Here is a 16137-nt window from a genome sequence, read left to right as displayed (position 1 = left end):
AACGAGTTGTGTGGGAAGCTGTCCAGTGATGGTGTACTGAACGACAAAATACCTGTAAGGTAAACTATTTTACAACGGGCTCTGCACACCCAAACCAGGTACTGACGATGTGTTGAAAAATACATACAACAACATCCTTTATGGAAAACTTCATAGACAATAAAAAGCCTGAAAAAAATGATCTTACAGATGGCTTTGCCCAACCAAACCAGGTATTCATTGTGTTGAAAACTATACACCCCAATAACGTGTACTTGAACAAGCTTCAGCTTTTGAGGTAGGTGAAATTGCATTCCATTTCGCTATCCGTATTATTGATATAATTGCTTAATATATTGCATATTTCGGTGTTTATTCGAAATTTTACAGATAGCCTGGCTAAGGTCAAGCCATCAGAATGACTATATTCTGTTCCAAAAAGCCATAATGTGAGGATAACAGATAGACTATAGTCTGTTTCAAAATGCTATTTTGTAACTTAATACACGTTGAATTCATGTATATTACACTGCAGACCGCATGTATTAAATGATGCGAAAATATTCGAGTTTTTGTAATTTAGTAAGATTATTCGTGTGGGATACAGATCCATGTACCAACTTCATTACCATAATACTAGCCTGACTAAGTAGTCTTGATGAAATGATTTAATTTGTAAAAAGCTAACTCGTAGGCGCGCATGCATAACGTATACCATTGCATTCGTTTTTAACTGTGTATCGTAACCTACATGGTCCCGTTATTTTTTTAGCTGACTTTTGGATCAGGAGTCGTTGAACTCTGTGGTTCTCGCAACACGATTGCTGGTGACGTTGGCTCAGAGGGCAATGTTGATGTTCTCCTAGTGAGCAACCAAAGCCTCGGTCTAGAGGGAGTATAGAGGCCCTTGAATGATTATTCTGCAGACTGTGAGGGGCGGGCCATGCGTGTTTGCTCCTTGATCATTCGACGAGATCCGTGGAACCGAAAATTCTACTTGTGGATGAAAAATTATTCACATTTGCAGAAATTCTATGTTTGGAACTCCATCGTGACAGACTCGTATCTTTGTTAATATCTGTGTATAAATCCTTCACGTTGATACCCTTAGTAATGGATCATATATTTATTATATATTTGTGTTTAAATTCTAAATATTGATCAATCATTATGATTTTCTGGACAAATAAGTCTACCTCTTCCATTCCCTCTTCCTGTATATTTATCTCCTTTTTTCAGCAACCCCACTCTTCCCTATCGAGTTCGTCGACTTTATGGCCTGAGGTCCACTTTGTCAAGCCAAATTCGATACAAACGTTTAAGATCATTTTCAGAATTCGATGAAAGTGAAAGAAGGCAATCAAGCAGTATTCCTATAAGTGAATGTTTGTAATGTATAAAACTTCATTCTTTCCCATAAGGAAAAATGATGCTAAATGTTAAATATAAACCGTCGGACCTATAGTTGCGTTATGACAGTGAAAATAAATTAAAACCGAATCGTCTCCAAAACAAATTAGTGTACTTTTTAGATTACGATTTATCATGTGACAAAAAACAACCGAAAACAAAACACTTAAGAATGATATCAATTAACAAAAAGACACGATGGGAATGTGTTGTACGTCTATCATTTGTATTTTATATGGTGATTGCAATATTATACGAGTTTAGTGATATTTGTATATTTCTTCTATTAACTTCTGTACATATGACGAGTGTATTCACGGTATTTCTTCTATATCATTTATGGCTTGTGTATTCATGACATTTCTTTTATTACATCTGCGTGTGTGACGACTATATGCATGGGATTTCTTCTTTTACATTTATCGCTATATGACGAGTGTTTTCATGGTATTTCTTCTATTACTTTTATGGGTATATGACGAGTGTATTCATAATATTTATTCTATTACATGTATGCGCATATGACGACCGTATTCATGATATTTCCTCTATTACATTTATGGCTATATGACGAGTGTATTCATAGTATTTCTTCTATTACTTTTATGGATAGATGACGCGTGTATTCGTAATATTTCTTCTATTTCATTTATGGGCAAATGACCAGAGTATTCGTGATATTTCTTCTATTGATTTATGTGTGTGACGACTATATTCATGTCATTTTCTCTCTTACATTTATGGCTATGTGACGAGTGAATTCGTGTTATTTCCTTTATTACAGTTATGGGTATATGACAAGTGCATTCGGTGTATTGTTTCTATTACATTTATGGGTATAGGACGAATATATTCATGATATTTCTTCTATGTGAAAAGTGTATTCATTATATTCTGTTTTGTGCCATTTTGAATATCCTGGATGATGTCCATTTTTTATACCGGAAGGGGTACTCACAAACCGACGGTAAGCTTCAATCGCATATACAATAATTCATATATATAGGAAATACATTTGAACCAAAAGCAGGTCAACTCTTGTTTGATGATAAAGCTGTATGCACATGTTCATCTTGTGTAAATACTCCCATTCAACTTTCAGGGCAGTTCATCAAAAAACAGCTGGACTAGTTCCCACGCACACACATACGCAAACGCAAAAGACACAGCATGTATAGAAACATACATATAACACCAGAAAGGGACGTTCCTGGCTTATGTTAAAATTACTCGGTTACTACAAAGGGATGATACAGTCTTGAAGCAGGAGGCCAAATTTAAACTTAGTCTTTTGGGGGAGTTGATTTAAAAAATCACTGTACCAACCGAAATGAAAAGTCAACAATTATTTATTATATGATATTTGTGATATTAATTTCCCTCAATTGAATGATACGACACTTGCTAAAATTTTGAATTATTAGCAGACGAAAGACAAACCGCAGCTAAAGATTGAATTTTCAGTTCATTATGTAAACCACTGATGTGAATTTAATTGATCATACATAATAATAATAATAATAATAATAATAAATGATGTATGCTCGATCAGAATTGGTTGCTGTGAATAGTTACACTGTCGATAACCTGTCTGCTGGGATCCTGGAGTCTTACAGTATCCTTGTTTGCGCCTTAACTACATGTATTATATATGTATTGCCTTTGTTATGAAGATTAATTGTAGGCAAGGCTGGTCGTCTTCTGCGCGAGTGAAGCCCTCGTGGAAAATAGCCTGTCGTAGGTGATAAAACCTTCATAATCTCCACCTCCAAACAAAGGGAATAAATTGTTTATTTTATACAGAATCAGGCAGGGATGAGTTAGAGTAACTCGATCTACCAAGAGAGACACGATTGCGAGAGGCACACTCTCACATTAGTAAGAGAGACACATTGTTTTATTCCCTAACACATGACATTCTCGGCATCATTCATTGACACTGTTACTTTTAGGAGATATAATACAACTTTTGATGCAACCGGCTTTACAGAGATATAACAATTTTTTTATAGATCTTACACTCCGAATGGTGTCCACTACAGCTATTTTGTACTTTTATTTAGTGATTTTTATGAGGGGATTCCCAATCAGCAAGTCAAAGGGAAGAGGTCTGTTTAGCTTTCGGAACATTTTAACCTGGGTACAGTCGTCCACGATTTTACTTTCACAGCGTATTCTTTTATTTGTATTCTTACGCTGATAACCCGTCGAAAATAGGTTATCATTACTTAATGTCACGCTGTTGACATTGTGGCGATATCGACACCTGGAGACATGCGAATTGTTGTCCATGATGATCAATGCTATTAATACCCAATTACCATATAACCGTTACCTTGTCCAAAACGAGGCAAGAATGCCGTTGGACGCGCCAATTGATGTAATTGGTAATTGTCTATCAAAATCTTCCAATTCAATACAATCCACGATAAAAGCGATTATAAGGACATTTTTTCTTCTAATTTCGCAAAAGGGGGAAACATATGACAATCAAGAGGCGATGAGGATAACATTGGTATTTTTAGAAATGACAACTTGAACAGAGTTATCGAACGTGAAATTATCCCATTTAATCCGAGGGATAAAGAAGAGGGCGCTGCACTAAATGTTTCGCATGTGCCCAGCCCTCCAATCGAACCTTAAAGAAAATTTACCGGACTGTAACGCTGGCTAGGAACAGTTGCAAACAAAGGAATTCAGATACATGGTATATACATAACAAGACAAAAAAGCGTAGTCGTTTTTTAAGAAACACATCAAAACACGTGACTACAAGACCGATATGAGCATCTTGATCTCATGTCAGCGATATTTGTCAACGTCTAATATAGTCGTTGAAAGATGCAAGAGTATTTGCACAAATGAGTCTTTCGTTGTTGTTATAGTTGTTGTTGTAGTGTTAAACGCCATTTTTCAGCACAGGATAGGCTATACAGGGTGGCCAGTATAAATAGTGGAGAAAGAACCCTGGAAAACCCCAGAAAAAAAACAACCTAATAGAAGCTACTTACTTGCACGCATTCTCACATACCCACATTTTCAGAGGAGTCTTTCGTAACAGGCAAGCTAAGCGCTGTATGCCCCTGCCAAATAAGTGGCGTGGACAAAATAGTGTATTGTCTGATAGACCTTCATGCCAGAAAGCTCTGCCAATGTTGGTTTTATGGCCTTTCGGCGAGGAGCTTGAAAATCGCAGACATTAACGGTCGGCACATGGATACAGGACTGAACATCACAAAATAATATTCGTGTGGACAATTGTTCTGGAGGTAAGACCTGGATATTGTTCCATCCTTTGGATTAGAAGTTGAAATTATACCTTGCAAATCAAACTAAAAGTATTATGCAAAAGGTTCAGCGCAGGTGACGAAGACGATATTAGAAAACATATGGTAATGAAAAATGACAATGCTAATTTTCAAACAATATATACATGGTCATGAAGCACTTCGAAATGCGAACAGTACCTTTCTAGATCCATGTAATTTTTATTGCACGACTCAAATAAATTGTAATAATTTACCAAATACCGATGACTTGTATGCATTGTACCAGTTTAACACATACCGAGGACTCAAATGCATTGTACTAATTTAGCATATACCGATGAGTCGAATGCGTTGTATCAGTTTAACACGTAATGGGGACTCAAATGCATTGCGCTAGTTTAACACATTCCGATGTCTCGAATGCATTGTACTAGTTAAACACATACCTAGGACTCGAACGCATTGTACTAATTTAGCATATACCGATGAGTCGAATCAGTTGTACCAGTTTAACACCTAATTCGACTCGAGTGCATTGTACTAGTTTAACACATACCTAGGACTCCAACGCACCGTACTAATTTAGTACATACCGATGAGATGACTCGAACGCGTTGTACCAGTTTAACACCTAATGAGGACTCGAATGCATTGTACCAGTTTAACACACGCTGGATACTCGAATGGATTGTATCTGTTTAACATATACTGAAGACTCAAACGCATTATATCCCTTTACTACATACTAGGTGAAGCTGCCTTGTGCTTGACAATGCTGGTATGTTTATGTTGACTTTCACCTACATTAAAAGTACTTATTGCTCTTTCCTAACTTCACTTTTAGATTTCTTAAAATAAATATCAGTACATGAGAGATTATATCCATTCCAGGGTCATTGGACTAATGTCTCCTGTCCAGAGATGCCTCGTGATGTTTGAACTATTATGATCCTGACATGATTCGAACCTAGATTAGATTTTTCTGATCGCAATTAAGGTATGCAAACATATAAAGTCGTTTCGACTTCTAAAATAGCTTCCATTTTTAAAGTTCTAACAATTTTAAGCGGCTTCTTTAAAACAAATACACGCAACATAACTGGATCGAATTTGACAAATCATCGCTTTAATATTTTGAGCACTTTCTTTATTTGTATTAACGATTGTAATACATCATCCATCGAAGCCACTCTTAGCAAAGAAAGAACAAAAATATTAATTTGTGTAAACCATATCATATCAGCATATACGGTTTTCTACATTTCCTTGTTGAATAACTTCATTTGGCAGTGCGTATTTTTAATACTCGAAAATAGCAGCAAATTGTACATGATAACGGTAATTTTTGGTAGTATTCACAATTTATGATGCTTCAAATGCAGAGTTATTGAGGTTAAAGATTTAAACCAAGCTAAATGTGATTACACTTTTAACTGAAACTGACAATGCATACACCAAAGACGACACTTCGGTTATCTTTCCTTTCATAGGATTGACGATTCCAAGCATAATAGGAGAAGCGAACTCATTGCTATCGCTCGCTGTGCACTGTATGGACCTTGGCATCAGTCCCAGACATCAATAACGAACCATTCCCACTTTCCCAGGGATGGCGTGGGTGTGGGGGTGCGTAAGTGGTGGTGAGGAGTGGCAGGCTACATCACCATTATCATTTAACCATCTGTGAGCCATCCCAAGGATAGATGTGCCAAGACAAAATTCTTTATTAAAGCATGTTTATCTCAGAAGCACTTGTATGATCTGAACTTCTACAATGGGAAAATCAAACATTCTAGTATGTTAGTGCCCTGCATGGAGTCAAAGAGCCTTGTTAACGTAACAATTCTACTCAAGATATTTTCCTACCACGTATATCACGCTAAGTCATCAAGGTGCTCGACCTGTAGATAAACTCTTTCTATAGCAGTAAACACATTACACGAATTAGGATCTGCAAATGTTTCAACTTAAGAACTGCTTTTAAAACTGCTTGTTTCAGCACAATGCATGTGTCTAACAAATGATACTGATAAACAACTTTTCTTTTATATGTCCCTGAGATTTCCAACAATGGGGTTATGATTTATAGTTTGAATTCATATATTTGCATGGCAACGATACTTTGAATTCATGAATAAGCATGGCAACGATAGTTTGAATTCATGTATTTGCATGGCAACGATAGTCTGAATTCATGTATTTGCATGGCAACGATAGTTTGAATTCATGTATTTGCATGGCAACGATAGTTTGATTTAATCTATTTGCATGGCAACGATAGTCGAATTCATATATTTGCATGGCAACTGTAGCTTGAATTTCAACACTATGAGTGAATAACTTGAGTTGACATTAAGTCAGATGGCTATGGAAACTGATTCAGTTAACTTTGGAAAGAAATATCAAAATATTGAAATATCACATAGGAACTTTCAGATTTAATTAGCCCGTGAATCTGTTATATGCATATCCAGAATTATTATTATTATTATTATTATTATTGCTGTTGTTTCTGATTTCTCAATATCCCACGATGTACGCGGCTATAAATTATGATAAATTGGAACTTAAATAAGATGAACAAATTAGAATTATGGATCTATATGCATAGCAACGAAGATGTATTTCCCCAGAATACAAAATGAAACTTTACAGAATTGTGAATTCAATCCTAAATAGTCCTAAAACGTCAATCACAAATTATATGGATGGATTTTCAACTGAATCCCATTGTCATTCCAATTAAATTCCAATATTAAATTTACTGATGTACCAGTGTGTCTAATATGCTAATGTGCCAGGGGCCTGGATTGTGATGATATGCTAATTTTGTATTTTTTAGTGTATCACAATACTATAATTCAAAATGGTCTTGTCTTAATTCACTGTAATTTTTAATTGATGTTCCAGTCCAAGAATATCACTGATTACTTTGTATCTCCATTGAATATTAGCGTGAATAAATAAATCCATCCCAATGAAAAACTGAACACAACAGTAAGACTGATTCTGCTTCAAGATGTTAGGACAAGAGTGAAAAATATTTAAATTAAACAAGATTAAGCAAATAGCTAAGACACAATAAAAAAGCCAGGATGTAGGTCAGTCTCCTTTATAAAACATTCAGTGTTGTTAAAAAGTTTAGGATTGTCCAAATGGAGATCTGATGTCCTGCTTCCAGACCCAAATAAGCATGTTTATCTCACTGACAATGATCTGAATGTTTAATCCGCACTAATACAGAAATACGGGCTTTGTATTATGTTGTTTACAAAATAAGCGTCAATTGACAGGAACAACATAAACTTGATTTTGGACAAGGACAAGTACAAAATAAAGATATACATAACATTGTCATTAAGAAAAGCCAACACAAATAATACAAATTAAATATACATTATATATATATATATATATATATATATATATATATATATATATATATATATATATATATATATATATATATATATGGCGTTTTTCCCAATTTCTAAACTAAAGAATGAACTTTTCGTGGATTCTCCATCTTTTATTATCCGTATCAGAGTGCTGGCATGTTTGAAGACATGAAAACATTGCTATGGATTCTGAATTATGTCATTTTTGTCCCGAGTGTATCTCTTAAATTTTTAAAGGTATAATATTTTCTTATGATGATCAGATAACCGTTTCTAGGCTAAAAACTGCTTGTATAAATGTCCTGGTTACATCAAAGATAATTATTTTTCTCAAACATATGTTGAATAATGTTAATTGTGGATTCTAAAGCTCAACTTCACGTGATAAAAATTGTTCATCAAAGTAAGGTAAGTTAGAAGTTGGTCTTATGAATGACATAAGAGTAAAGGTATGTTTAAAAAGTTGGTCGTATTAATGACTTAAGAACAAAGGTATATTAGAAGTTGGTTGTACGAATGGCTGATAAGTAAAGGTACGTTATAAATTGGTAGGATGAATGATTTAAGAACAAAAGTACGTCATAAGTTTGTCTTTATAATAACTTCAAACAAAGACACCATTCACATGTAAGACACATTCCCTCGAAAGCTTTCGTACAATTTGTATCTTATGGCTGACATTTCAAAGTCGAATCAAACTCACAATACAGCATGTATTCAGTTTTCCATTTTAGTCAAGATTAGAACATTCAGAACGCCATGAACTTGTTTTCGGATATTGTCAAACGACCCTGACAAAAGGAATCAATATTTGGCTATTTTCAGGACAAACAACCTTAGATAAGCAATAACTAATTTTATCTCTTGGAGTATTTTGTTAGTGGTATACCCTTGTAACTGTCAAAATAATCTCATTAAATGAGATTAATGTAACCCAGATAGCTTCCTCACCTGGAATATCTTCAAGGTGCAGTGTCACATCTGACCCACTATATAAGAGCAATGTTAGCTGGTAGTAACAACCTGCAGACAGATATCCAACAACATTCATCAGAGCTCTCAAACGTAAAGGTTTGTGTCACTGTATTAGTTAACTTTAAGGACTTGTGTACCAATGGCCGAAATGAATCGGTGGCCGTTCGATTGTTACTTATTTTAAATTTTGTGCTGTATTTGCATTGGTAGCATATTAGGAAATAATAAATTATGGTAACCGTGTATTTATCTGCTACTAATGAAAATACAGTATAAAAACAAGAACTAGTGGCACTATTGACGATGATGCTACTGTGCATCTATTTACAGACACATTATTTTGGTGTCACAAACATTATTTTCTCTTGATTATTTCTTTCTTCCTATAACATTTATTATTAGTTCTTTGGTATGTTCTTACATAGTTCCTTCATTGTTTCTTAAGTTTTGCTAATCTTGTTCTTTTATTAATTAATATAGGATTAAATGATCATGGTGGGGTATTTATCGATGTGTAAATTTTACCTAATCACTCACAAAGTAAATAAAATACTCAAATTGTAAATTACTACAACCATCATTCTGTTGTGTCTTTTCAAAACATGTAAGTTTGCATTTCAGGTGTAAAATGCAGACAGCTTGCTTGATATTTGCAAGCTTGTTGGCTTTATCAGCGGCGAAAGAGTAAGTAACTAACAGAATGTATGTATATATCTGCGTCTGTCTGTATGTGCGTATGTCGGTCTACCTGTCTCCCCGTACCTAATTCTCCATCTAGAAGAACATTGTCTAAAACCTATTTTATTCTGTTATGAGCATCGATATTTATCATCATCATAAGCATGTATTTTCTTATTTAGTCTTAAGTCAAACACCCGTTTTATTTGCATAATAGTGACTCGTTTAAGAGCATTGCCGTTACTTCTATTTTCACAATGACTCAGACGTCACAAGAGTTCTTTGCTTTGCTCTCCCCTCCAAAACTATGCAAGCTGCATATATAGTAGTGCAACTAGTCTAATGCAAATTGCGTATATAATAGTGCAAATAGTCCACTCAAATAAAACTTCATAAATGGTCAGCTATAGTATACTGCATGCAGTTACGCTTCAACTATATCGAATACTTTGTCAATTTAGCATCAATATTTCAATTTAGTTTTCATTTATTTCATTTAAATATATAATAATGTCCAAAGTCAATTACCAGACCTGATAATGGGCATGTATTTCAAGTAAATGTACAGTAATATATAAAGTCAATTACCAGGTCTGATAATGGGCATGTATTTCAGGTATATGTACAGTAATATCTAAAGTCAATTACCAGGCCTGATAATGGGCGCGTATTTCATGTGTATGTACAATAGTATCTAAAGTCAATTACCGGGCCTGATAATAGACACGCATTTCAAGTATATGTACAATATTATCCAAAGTGAATTACGAGGCCTGATAATGGGCACGTATTTCATGTAAGTCAATTATTTAGCCTGATAATGGGCATGCATTTAAGATGTATGTATGTTAATATCAGACGTTCATTACTAGGGCTGAAAACTTACTTTAATAATACTTTATATATATATATATATATATATATATATATATATATATATATATATATATATATATATATATATATATCTGTTGGTCGGAATCGCAGATTTTTAAGAAAAATCTTAATTGTGCAAAATATGTTTACTTGTTCTATTTTACGTGGCTATCGTCGAAGCGATTTTGCGTGGCCTTGTTATGTGTTTTCGACCAGATTCACTAAGTGTTACTGTCATACTAATATATTGTACCTATATGTAGTCCAGTCGTGACTAGTATGGACGTAGGAAAATTGTCATGATAATGTATTGTTTATATATACAGTATAATCGTGATGAACGGCTCGTGACTAATGGAAGTGGGAGAACTGTAATGCTATGCAGAAATACGTGAAATACCTAAAGTCGTAAAAAAATTATTATTATTGTTTTTGTATGAGCTTTGTTTTGGTTCTTTTTTCATGCACTATTTTTAAAAAAAAAAGTCAGCACAATTTTTGCTCTATATTTTTGCGAGGAAAATTGATATTGACATTATTATGTCAAGCTACACTGAAATAAAGTTATTAAATTGTAATTTCATTAACAATATATATATTTTTTATTTTTATACAGCACATACGTAGTCATCTCGCCGAAGACTATACGACCTGGTATTCCACTCAAAATCAGCGTAAACATTCTCCATGCAACAGCAGTAGTCCACGTGGAAGCAGATCTGGTAGACAATGCGAAAAACAAAATTGCAAGCGCAGTCGGAGCCTTCAGTCACGGTACTTATATTAACTTTATCAAGCATACTTCTGGCTCCCTCTATGAAGATGTGTGTGTGTGTGTGAGAGAGAGAGAGAGAGAATACTCATTTTCTGTATAATAAATGGTGACAGAAAGAAGAAATATTAATTTTGAGTTAAATCGCCTGTTATTTATTTTCCCCCACATGTTCTCTTTAAAATCATGGACTGGGACTTACATACCTCATCCAACAAGATGTTTTAGAATGGCATATATGTTGATAAACCCGATGGTGGTAATAAGTGTGATATTCAATCATCTATTTTGCCAAAAATCAATCAGTTAACTAATCACCACCATAATCATAAATATCATCATCACCGTGTTTTTGTTATTATTATTATTATTATTATTATTATTCAGGCAAGCCAGGGACATTATCGATTATGGTGAGCATCTCTATAACCATCTTCTCCGCCTTTTATTCATTTACTCCTTTTATATTTCTACACTCTTCTACTAAATTACACGACATACCTCCAAGTGTATCGATGTCAAACTTTGACTCGTTTGGCAAATCTAGATAAGTTGTCTGTAACGAATACAGTAATTATCACAATTAACTACAGTATCATCGAACATGCAAATGTTAAATCTATCACGTAACAAAGATTCCAATTGACCATTAACCAATTCTACCCCCAACTTCATGTGAATCATTGGAAAACCAAGCGACCAAGCAAATAGTTGCATTACCGAGTGGGACTTAAAACCATAATTTACTATACTACATTTATAAATTAAATTCTCTATAACTTTAATAGTCTTCACTCAATTTTAACAATATACTCGAGTCGTGTTTCAATCACTATGAACATTTTCAAAACGGCAAAAGTAGGGAAAGCAGGTGCATCCATGACCTATGCACTGCACAAACTCACTGTTGCTCTATTGTAAACGAAATATCAACACATGAAAGATGCTAAGGCAATCGGAGTAACGGGCCTTGGGCATGAACACACCAACATGGTCGACCCAAACTGGCCATGGCATAACTCAAAACCGCACTCTTCTCGGAAGCGAGTCAAACATGTTGGAAAAAGAAGTCGATCCGTCAGCTAACTGCCCGCCTTTATTACATATACAAAACAAACCTTAAAGCGACTTCTAAAGTCCAAACAACAAAATTTGACATAAAGCATTCCTGGTTTAAAAATCTTTCGGGTTTTAACAAACGATGTACGGTAAGACACATCACCCGATATCACTAAAACAAACACAATATGTGCTACGTCTTACATTGTAGGACTACAGACGATGGTGACCCACCATCCAAGACAGCAGCTGTTGACATTAGAATAATAAAAACAATTCGTCTCCACAAAAATCCCCAAAACGCTTAGCAAAATGTAACACAATTTTACAAAACACCCCAAACATTAAAATGGCCTCCTAAACATAATAAAGTTATGCCATATATACAATTTCTGTTTCTTCTGAAATCTACTAAGCAGAATGAAATCATATTTGCTAGTAACTATCATGGTTTGGAGGCCCCAACATTTTTAAGTTTGCATAAATTATGCCCCACATCAAATATGGCTGCTGATACTAAAATTAGAAAACCCTCTCATTGATTCCCAAGACTTATGAATCTTGTATTAATTGCTGATAAAATAATGAAAACAAAACTCTGTTTTGTAAAATGTGGATATGTAAATGAGGATGTGAATCGTTGTTTTTAATGATGGAGATTATCACAGTCATATGTGTATGTTGCGGATTGAATTATTTTATGTAGATTTTATATGATATCTGAGCTAAATGTCAATTCTAAGTTCATTATGCGAAGAGAAGTGTGGTTTGAGATATAATCAATGTCGATTTGTAAAACAGTCGATGTAGAAGCTGGGGAAATGTCTTCCAATTGTACCAACCTCTTGCATTTAAATAGTTATGCTGCTATTTAGAATAGTGGCTAATGCAGATAACCGTCCTTTCAAGGAGCAGTTTCGTGTACTTCTTCAGAGTATTATGATCATTTAGTTTTACTGCTGTATCAGTTAGTACTTGCATCATAGATGTTATAAAGTATATAACTTGATAAAGATTGCGTACTAATTACAGTTATCGTTTCTCTGCATCCCTCTGGCTGTTGTAGCAACTATCAATGCTACTCCGAAGAGCTGTAAAGATCACAAGCAAAAGTGAATGTCACAAATGGCATTAAGTGTCACGACTACATTAAGTGTCACAAATAACATTAAGTATCAAAACAACAGTAAATGTTACAAACAAAAGTAAATGTCATAAGTGAGAATTCAAGTTGACATCGCACACAAAGTCACCAAAAAATTTCACATTTTTACTTGCCATATTAGGGCTTCTAAATGTCACACACACATCAGTAAATTTCTTATCTACAAATTGAGATATTCTTTGCCAGTACTGCAGTTTTCATTTTCACAATATGTGTTGTAGAGTCAGTGTTATAAACACTGGTAAATGTGACAGGTGGATACTTACTGGCATTTGCGACATTTGGTTGCAAGTAAAAGGAATATATTCTGTGGTTTTGATGTAAGGTCTCTTTTTCTACTTAACAACGTAGCTATCAAGTTATCCATCCATCCATTTATCACATTTTTCTTGTTTACCCTGGAAAAAGGTATGAAGCACCGTAAAGGTTCATTTTTCCAGACATTCGCTTAATGTAGAGATTCATGGAGGAGTCATGGTTTAAGAATGATATAGGCCTATTAGATGGACCTGATTTTGCGGGTATTAATGATGACCAGTGAATTGATATCTACATAAAAAACAATACGTTATAAATATCCTTTGAACATGTATCACAGGTCCCATCCAGCTTGCATTCCGGGGCCTACAAACTAACTGTACAAGGGTCAGGAGGTGTAACTTTCTATAATGAGACGGACCTGGAGTTTCAGAGTAAGAGCATGTCCCTCTTCATTCAGACTGACAAGGCCATGTACAAACCTGGACAGACAGGTAAATATATATGAACAGGTAACATTACCGATTGGACTCTGCTCTATGTATATTAGACACATTAAAAAAAATAGCATAATTTATATATTTTAATGGAACAAGCTATGCGTATATGAGTGCACGTGTATGTCTGTGTGTTTGTCTTATTTGATACTTATTTTTCCCTGCCTCTGTTTTTGTTGTATGCTATAATATGCATGTCTATCTGTTTCTGTTTCTGTCTGTCTGTCTCTCTATATCTGTGTGTGTGTGTATATATATATATATATATATATATATATATAAAATATGTTCAGAGTAAATGTAATTGAATGCGACTATTTGAAGTTCTTTTATATCTCTTTCAGTTAATTTCCGTACCTTTGGAGTGGACCCTAACTTGGCCGTCTACACTGGTAACATGAACATTAGCATATATGTAAGTAACGTTATTCTGTATTGTTTCTCCTTAAGCAATGAAATACAATGACATTTTCTACAGTTCAGCTTCAAGACATGGGTGGGGTTGGCGGTGGAGGTATATTATATTCATTCAATTTGTCCAATTCTCCATCATCTTTGTCATGGCTATAACTTGGGGTGCATCTTAGACCAAATTTGTCTAGAGCATCAAGACTTGGTTGTTTTGATCTACATTTTAGGATCTCTTCAAAACTGTTTGAAATTTCATAACTGAATTGTAATTTCCATACTCCAACAATGCACGACAGCAAACGGATGTCCATTTCATATCTGAACTGCTTTTCTATATTCCAACAGTACAATGCCATCCTTATATCCGAATTTCATATTTGGGATGTAATTTCTATACTCCAACAACAGTAAATTTACATCCAAGTTTCTTATGCCGTGTTACCAATTGACACCAAACTTTGCAGCAAAAGACTTTGAATGGGATTGTTGATTAATTAAGTAATACTAATTGCATCCATGTAATAATTCCAATACATCATCACCAGTTGACACCAAACTTACATGGATGGTATATCTTCCAAAGGATTTGTGTCACATTCCCAAAATTGGGTCATTGGCTGCTACTTTCCATAATTTATTTAAACTTGCTTAAAACTTTGACACTATTCAATCTAATGATTCAAACACGAATTAGTGTACATTTTGGGATGAACAAGCATGTGCTTCAAACCTGGGTCAGTGTGACCAACTTTACTGGTTTAATTAAAACATCATCTGTGCTCTAATTCCAATACCTATTCACATAATTTTACCAAAGTTACAATGAAGAGGCATATAATAGATGAAATAATAGATGAAGATGATAGCATTTCACACATATCAAAACTTGGTCCCACGTAACCTCTATACCATTACCAGGCTTTTAAAGATTATTTAAAGTTGTTTTTGTGCTTTAATTCCAATATCTTTTAACCTGTTTCCCACGAAATATGGATGGTAGGTGTAACAGAGTGTTGCCTGTTTGATTAACTTGTATCAGACCAAAACAGATTTACATGACATACTTTCTAAAGTTGGTCGAATAACAATACAGGGTCTCTTGTGAGCCATTGCTCACTAAAAACTCTTGTTTCTTTTAGTGTATTCTAAAGTGTATTAAGGTCCGGTCCGATTAGAAGGTACTGTTTACTGAAATGCATGTTAATTTATGCTACAGTATTGGTCAGTCATGTACTAATACCTCTTATTGATCATTTTAATAGTGACGTTAAATCAATAACTTACCACTGGCACTATATATATATTACAGACATCTTTTTAAAGCCTTATTGTAATAATTATTTGATTGATAGAAAGACACGATATATGAATATAAAAACAGTGGCGTAGC

General features: G+C 34.4%; 1 protein-coding gene across 11 annotated transcripts in view; it reads left to right on the top strand.

Annotated features, from left to right (window-relative positions):
- The first annotated feature begins 9032 nt into the window (after positions 1–9032).
- The window catches only part of LOC149797374 (CD109 antigen-like), a 70704-nt gene continuing 63599 nt past the window's right edge, over positions 9033–16137 (top strand). For all 11 annotated transcript variants that reach the window (XM_089962146.1, XM_089962143.1, XM_089962141.1 and 8 more), the window contains exons 1-6: positions 9033–9127; positions 9653–9715; positions 11202–11359; positions 11745–11770; positions 14180–14333; positions 14681–14751. In XM_089962146.1, coding sequence (XP_089818272.1) covers positions 9660–9715; positions 11202–11359; positions 11745–11770; positions 14180–14333; positions 14681–14751 — 465 coding nt within the window. In that variant the 5' untranslated portion in view covers positions 9033–9127; positions 9653–9659. The remainder of the gene's footprint in view (positions 9128–9652; positions 9716–11201; positions 11360–11744; positions 11771–14179; positions 14334–14680; positions 14752–16137) is intronic.

Source organism: Sinohyriopsis cumingii, chromosome 6 (assembly GCF_028554795.1).
Source record: "Sinohyriopsis cumingii isolate HCF-2022 chromosome 6, ASM2855479v2, whole genome shotgun sequence".
Lineage (NCBI taxonomy): Eukaryota > Metazoa > Mollusca > Bivalvia > Unionida > Unionidae > Sinohyriopsis > Sinohyriopsis cumingii.
The sequence above is the reverse complement of the archived record's forward strand: the minus strand, read 5'-3'. Positions and strand labels throughout refer to the sequence as shown.